General features: G+C 38.7%; 1 protein-coding gene across 1 annotated transcript in view; it reads left to right on the top strand.

The window, feature by feature from the left end:
- Nucleotides 1-354, top strand: part of Steap1 (STEAP family member 1) — a 17,545-nt gene extending 17,191 nt beyond the window's left edge. Inside the window, exon 4 of the mRNA XM_004646827.2 lies at nt 172-354. Within this exon, the coding sequence (XP_004646884.2) occupies nt 172-354 (183 nt within the window). The remainder of the gene's footprint in view (nt 1-171) is intronic.
- Nucleotides 355-8,093: the final 7,739 nt, after the last annotated feature.

Genomic DNA, 8,093 nt, shown 5'->3' with positions numbered 1-8,093 from the left:
AAAAAAAAAAAAAAAAAGACTAACATGAAAAGGTTATTCCATCTTTTATTTCTTGAAAATAATCTTGTGCTTGAATAATTAATAAAGCACCGACTGTGGTCATTGCATTGTGAAACGAAGCTGAAGTCCAGTACCTTTGCCTGTGCTATTTCTCCCCCTGAGGCTCCTCAGGGGCTCTCCCCATTACTGCTGGTGAGTGTCACACCGCCAGAATTATTCATGGCTGCCCATTTTAATGGTGCCAAGAACAACTTGCCGGTTTCTGCAGTTTTAAAATTACTGAAGTGGAAGAGAATGATGAGGTTACGTGAATGTTCTAATCTCTCCCCTGGAGGCATGACCCCACTGCCATGAGCCTTCCCTCAGCAAATTCTTGTATTCCTAAACAACACTGAAGCCCAAATACTAAAGTTGCAATGGTGAAGAACCTGATGGCCTCAGAATCAAGACTCCCCTGCTCCTCAACTGGATTAAGAAGGAACTGGACCCAATCTTCTGAGATCCAGAGAATTCAGAAACTAAATTTATGGGCACTGATGGCCATGTTACTGTGATTGGCACATGCCAAGTGCACGGCTTTGAGAAATGGTGTCAAACACACCCTCTTTTGAGTTTTGGTTTTTGTTTTTATTAGTGCATGTTTGTGGTACCTAGTTATCCTAGTTACTTTTCTCTTTGTTGAGGAAAAATAATTGACACCCAAAGTTAAAGGAGGAAGAGTTTATTTGGATTACAATTCCTAGAGGCTTCAGTCCTTAGTTGGCCGGCTCCAAGGCAGGGTGGCACACGGCAGATGGACATCTCAGAGGAGATGCAGTCTGTGGCATCCAGAAGGCAAAAGGCAACAAGGCAACAAGGAACAACCGCAGCTCTTTCTATCCCTTTTGTCTTATTCAGGTTACTCAGGGCAGGTAGCACTCACACCCTTAATCCTAGAGCCTCAATCCCACTCTCACACACTAGATACAGCCACTTTTGAAAAAGCTCAACCTGGCCACATGAGATTTTCTGGGGACATTTAGAAACAAGCCATAAGAAAAATGAGTATATTCATTGTGGGGCTGGCTGCAAGTACATAACACATCTCAATTATTTGTTTACCTTTCCCTTTCTGCTCATTTTAAACTTCTTTTGCAAGCATCACATTCACTTATTTTATGAGTCCTTATCTAGTTAATTGTCATAAATACAGATTGTATCCATCAGGGTTTTATTAGAGGAACAGATATAACACAAAATGTACAAATGTATAAGATTGAGTCGGGTGAGCTCAGAGGGCTTCCGCACACTGGAGCCTGAAGGATTCAGTCCAAGCTCTGGAGCTCACTGCAGTGTTCTGTGTAAGTCCATATCAGAAGGCTGAGTGGTCTGTTACAGGAGGCTGTGAGTCTGCAACAGAAGGATGAAGGATCCAAGGCAGAAGCCAGGAAACAAGGTCCAAGCTGTCTTCGAAGACAGGTGCTCCTCAGAGGAAATGGAACACTCCAGCCCTCCTCAATTTCCTTTTATATCCTTTAAGTGATGAGTCACTCTAGGGCGGGGTCTTCACACCCAAGGGAATAGAATTGCTGAGCTGATTTAGCTAAGCTTTTAACTTCCCAAATTGACACAGTTGATCAACTACTACACAGATTAACAGCCAGACCAACAGGCACAAAAGTATTTTTAAAAACAAGTAAGACAATTTTATTAAATTAATGTGCTCTTTTAGAGACATTGTCCATGTTGGATTACAATAACATTTTCTCTTTTTTCCCAATTGCCTATCTTTTATCTTGTACATTATTTATCTGTGAGGCTTCTCACATTAAACAAATCATATCATGTTCAAATATTTGTGTCTTATTTACTTCATTTAACAGTACATATTCAAGGTGCATCCATTTTCCTGTGAATGACTCAAGTTTATCCTTCTTTATGGCATGATAGTACTCCATTTCATATCAATATCATAGTTGCTTTATCCATTCATTTGTTGAGGGATAAGGCTGCTTCCAAGACTTAGCTGTTACGAATTCCCCTGTTAGAAACACTAGCATGTATAAATCACAGTAATCAGACATCTTTAACTACTTCAGGAAGATATCTAGAAAGGGAACAGCTGAATCAAATGGAATTTCTAGTTTTAGTTTTTTGAGGAACTTCTATACTGACTTCCATAGTGGTTGTATCAGTTTATGCTCTCATCAACAAGGAAAAGAGGTTCCTTTTTTTTCCCCACAGACTAACCAAAATTTGTTATTGGTTGATTTCTTGGTGGTAGCCATTCTTTCTGGAGTGACCTGGAATCTCAGTGTTGTTTCAATTTGCATTTCTTGATTGGCCAGCAAAGTTGAACATTTTTTCATGTGTCTATTGGCTCTTTGCACTATTTCATTTGAGAAGGGTCTGTTCCTTTCAGACACTCATTTTTTGATTGGGCCTTTAAATTTAGGAGGAATATTTTATGGTCATTGTTCTTTGTTCATTTTAGATATAGTACTTTGAGGATTAACTGGAAAAAAGAAATGTCCCCATCTTTTCACTCTATTAGCAGTTCTCTTTGCTGTGCAGAAGGCTTGTAATTTCATGTGATCCTGTTTGCTGATTCTCAGTATTATTTCTTATGTGGTTCAGATTATGTTCAGAAAGTCTTGCCTATGCCTACGTATTCAAGAGTTTTACCTATTTCATTTTTTAGCCAGTTAAGGGCTTTTGTTTCAATATTTAGATCTTCGATCCATTTTGATTTTAGTTTAGCGCATGGTGAGAGACATGGATATAGGCTCAAACTTCAGCCAGTTTTCCTAGCACCATTTGTTCAAAAGGCTATCTTTTCCTCCACTGAAAGTATTTGGCCCCTTTGTAAAAGATCAGGTAGATGAATATACCTGAATTTGTTTCTATTCCATTGACCCATGAGTCTGTTTTAGCCAGTACCATGCTGTTTATATCACTGTAGCTTTGTAGTATATCTTGAAGTCCAGGATTGTGATGTTCCTTGTTTTGCCCTTGTTTTTGCTATTCTGGATCTTCTCTGGTTTAATATGAATTTTGTGATTGCTTTCTCTATAATTTTGAGAGAAATACTATTGGTATTCTGGTTGGGATTTCATCAAATCTATACAATGGTTGTGGAAATATAGCAATTTTGACTATATTGGTTCTGCTAGCCAGGAATGAAAGATATTTTTCTATTTTCTGCTGGCCTCTTCAATTTCATTCTTCAGAGTACTTCTACTGGGATGGGGAGATGGCTCAGTGGAATAAGTGCTTCCCTGGCAAGCGCAAGGGCCTGAGTTCAATCCCCAGTTCCACAAAACAAAACAGAGTACTCCTACCCTTGTAAATCAAAATTCTATTACTATGAAAGGCAAACATTAATTTATACAGTGGGATAAACAGTGCAAAAGCTTGAGGGATGAGTTTATTTGTTAACAAAATCTCTAACCAAATCCCAGCATATAATAGTGGTCAAAGTCGAACAGGGCAAGCACAATCAGGAGCATTGCTTTTTTATTTTCTTCCTGCCTGTTTACAGATTTATAACAATGAAGGCACTACATTCTCTGAATTCGGCAACTAGGATAACAGCTGAGAACCAAAATGCTACATAGTTCTCATATACTTATGTTTTCAATTCATTATTTGAGTTGATTTTTGCACAGGTTGAGAGCCAGGAATCAAGCTTCAATCTCCTGTAGACAGATACATTCTGGCATCACTTATTAAAGATGCTATCTTTCCTACAGCATATTTTTGGTGCCTTTGTTGAGAATCAGAGAATAACCTGCTCTGGAGTAAAGGTTTGCGGAGAGCAGCTATTCAGCAAAACCAGCCCAGAGACTGGCCATGTTATTGTCCATATATATGAAAGAATACAGAGAAAGAGAGGTGAAGGTCCTTTGTTCTGGGAAGTGTAGCTTTTATGAGGAGACACTATGCCTTTCACAAGGGAGATAGGAGAATCAAGATTCATCTTGATTAATCTCCCAACCTATTCCACACTCCACTCAAGATTAATCTGATTGGATTTGTAAACCTTTATACTTTTGCCTACATTTCTGTCCTGTTCTACATCCCCAAGCCTGCATCCTTTTTTCTTTCCCACTACCTAAAGAAAAAAAATTGTAACAGTTTTACTGTTCTTTTTATGGCACATAATGCGCTCATGCTAAGGAAAAAGTTTTCAGTCGGAAATGTCTTTAGTTTGTCTTCACTATTGCAGAACGCATTTTTAGATGTTTGAGTTGGCAGTTACTTTCTTTCAGACTTTGTAGAATATGCTCTTGTTTTCAATGAAATGGTAAAATTTTCCTTCCCTCTGAAGAGCTTTATCCCTCACTGTTGGGCTATACTGCTTTCTTATCTAGATCACAAGATCCTAGGAAGATATTATGGCTTTAAATCATTCATGTTTTATAACAATATGAAGGCATTAAAATATATAATAGAAAAAATGAGACCTCAAGTATGTCTTGCGTTATAATACTGACTACAATCTCCAGATTTGTTTTTTGGCCATTGTGGATAGTGCTGCCATGCATATTGGTATGCAGATATCTCTTGTGGTATGCAGATTTAATCTCCTAGGGTATTTACTAAAATATGCTGTAGCTGAATCATATAGTAGCACCATGTGGAGTTTTCTGTAAAAAGCCCCATTCCAATTTTCATAGTGGAAGTTCACATCAATGGTGTAGAAGTGTGCCTTTTTTCTAGCATCTTGCGAACATTTTTTTCCCTGTATTTTTGATCATAGCTGTTCTGAGCAAGGTAAGACATAATCTCAGTGTAGTGTTGATTTGCATTTCCCAGATGGCTGAAGATACTGATTTTTTTCATATACTTATTGGTCATTTGAATTTCCTCTTTTGAAAAGTGTCTGTTCAATTCATTCACCTAGTTATGACTGAACGACTTTTTAGCATTAATTTTTTTAGTTTTTAGATATCCTAGATGTTAGTCTTCTCTGAGAAAGATGGTTAAAGATTTTCTTAAATTTTGAACGCTGTCTCTTCAGTCTGTTCTTTGCTGAGCAAAAGCTTTGTGATTTCATTAATTAATTAATTAATCAGAAAACCTTATAAGACCCAATCCCATTGTCTTGCTTTTACTCAAACACAAGCTGGTTCTCACAAGTGTATTCAAAAGTGCTATTACCTCTGACTGGAATGCTCTATTTGAGCATAATTGCCTCTTCAACATCACTAAACCCTATGTTGAGATATCACCTCTTTATTCAATTATCCTGTCTAAAATAGTTCTCTTCCTATACCACTCTGTATTCTTCTATATGGCCTTACTTTAACAATTTCGATTACTCTCCAATTGGACATTTATAAATGTGCTTGTGTTTGTCTGGTTGCCTGGTTTCCCCACTCATAACAACAGAGATTTTGTCTTATTCATGAGACTATTCTTATAACCTATTATAGAACCTGGCATATTGTACTAGAAGTTCATGTAAGTTGACTATATTTTTTTTTAGTTTTTTAAACGTGTTTGATTGTTACAGGGTCTCACTACACAGCTCAGACTCATAGTGATCTTCCTGTTTTCAGCCTCCCCAGCACTGTGATTACAGGCGTGCGCCACTATACCCCTACTCTGTGGTCAGCTCAGCCCAACCTGGGGGCAAGGCTGGTGCAGCATGTGGTACCAGGGATTGAACCGCAGTCCCTGTGCTTGCCTAAGCTTGCCTAAGTAGGCACTTTAATCCACTGAGCTATCTCGCTGGCCTTGTTTAATATTTTTTGGATGAATGAATGAAGAAGGAATGTTTTCATAATAAATTAATGATTAATATAGTGGTATTTAAGAAACAAAAAGATGTGAAGTCATTCAAAAAGCGTTATTCAATGACCAGAAATGTCACTAGTGCTTTATTAGAGATATTAATTCTGGGACCTTCTCAGCAACTGGAGGGACAGAGGGCAAACCATGCTTTATGAAGACCTCCCAATAATTCTGAGGGATGATAAGTTTGAGAATCCCCCAGTTTCTAGGATGGGCCACACATGCACTGCCTATTTTTGTAAATAAAGTTCTATTGGATCACAGCCAATTACATTTGCTTACATACAATCTATGGCTGCTTCTGCACTACAACAGCAGTGGTAAGTGGCTGTAATACAGACTTTCGCACCCACAAAGGCAGTGATATTTTTTATCAAGTTTTTTGCAGGAATTTGATGAACCCTAGTTTAACTCTATACCTTACAATTTGCAAACATAAATGTGTGTATTGCCTTCTCTACCCAAATGCGATGGAAATTCTTTCAAGTTATGGTTAAAGAGGGCTGTATAACATATTGAAAAACAAGAAAGGATAGTATCAATGGACTAGAAACACAGAAGAATCTCTGGGTCACAAAAAGCATTTGGGGGAGAGGGAAACAAAATGGGATCAGATTAACAGACAAACTCTCCCACAAAGTCCAAGTTGAAGCCACTGCAAGAGCAACCAACAAATCCCAGGAAAATTCCAGATGAGTCAAGTACTTCAAAGTAACCAAGCCAGATAAACTCTGGGGAAATCACTGGACAAGTTATTAATGGACCAGAGTGTAAAGATATGGCCAGTGATGCTTTTACTCAAAGACTTGAAGAACTGACTACAGATCTCATTTGTGAGGAATTTGGAAAGACTCCTGGTTTTGGTGCTGGAGACTGAGAAGCAGTCCACTAAGACAGTGTAAGCTGAGAAAAGAAAGGAAGGGGCAGTCTGACTGAAGCATTTGCCACCAGGATTAAGTGTTATGTCTAAGCCTTTTAAGGAGTTATGCGATAAGAAGGTTTGCAGAGTAACTTCTGGGCCCTGAAGAAGCAGGCCATTGTACAAAGTAAGGGACGCTTATCCTCACCCAATGAACAAGCTGTTTTGCTGGATTTTGGGTTAAATTGTGTCCCCACTAGCTCCCATCAAGAAAAGATGATAAGTTGAAATCTTATGCCCTGATGCCACAGAATGTAACCATATTTGGAAAAAAGTAATTGTGACTACAACTTATAAAGATGAGGTTATAATAGCATATGGTGGTTCCTTACTCCAATATGGTTGGCACCCTTAATAGTAGAGGGGACAGACACACAGACAGCCCCAAGTGAAGACACAGAGATGTACATACATAGAAGGAAGACATTAAGGACACAGAGACAGGGTCAGGAGTTCTGCTACGATAGTCCTGAAAACACCTAGGACAACCAGAAACTAAAAAAAATAAAATAAGGAAAGGTTGCCTGGCCTCACCAACACCTTCATTTAAGATTTATCCTCCAGAACTGGTGGTGGTGTTGATTTTTTTTTTCTTTTTTTTTTTGGTACTGGAGATCAAACTCAGAACCTTGGGCTTGCCAGGCAGGCACTTATGCCACTGAGCTATCTCCCTGGCCCCTATCCTCCAGAACTGTGAAAGAACACACTTCAGTTTGCTACCTAGTTACTGGTGTTTTTTAAAGCAACCCTAGAAAGCCAGTTCATCAGTCAATCTCCTGCACCACATCCTGCAGCTCCTTTTATCACTAAAAGTGGATCCTAGACACCCCACACTGTATACTGAGCACCTCCACCAAATCCAAGCACACCCACCACACAGCAGAGAGGACTCATCTTAGGTTGAGCAGAGACAAGAAGCAGCTTGCATCAGGGAAGATTTATATTTCGGTGCTGGGAAATTAAACCTATATTCACAACAAAACTGTTCTGTAGAGTATAAAAGCTGGGATGGCGCTGCAGTTCCCTAAACAACAAGCTAAACATGTTCATTCCTGGAAAACCCTTTAGCTGGTCACCCCTGGCTCTTCCTAGGTTTCAGAAAAATAATAAAGAATATAGGATCTGTTTTAGGGAAAATCCAAGCAACTGTCAGCAGTGCTCAACTTCTCATGATGCAGACATTCTACCTGTTCAGATGACTGAAGAAAATCAGAAGCATCTTGTTTACCCAAGGCCCACCTTCTAGGATTTGGTGGCATCTGGGGAGATGCTCCAGTTGTCCATGGAAAATACTCGAAAGAAATTGGATTAACTTCATCAGTTAAAGGCCAATAATTGGAAACAGATCCTCCTTTTTTTCTTTTTTAAATTCTATTTATTTTCAACAAGTACATGA

This window comes from Octodon degus, unplaced genomic scaffold (assembly GCF_000260255.1).
Source record: "Octodon degus isolate 3935 unplaced genomic scaffold, OctDeg1.0 scaffold00281, whole genome shotgun sequence".
In the NCBI taxonomy this organism is placed as follows: Eukaryota; Metazoa; Chordata; class Mammalia; order Rodentia; family Octodontidae; genus Octodon; species Octodon degus.
This window is presented reverse-complemented; position numbering and strand designations above follow the sequence as displayed.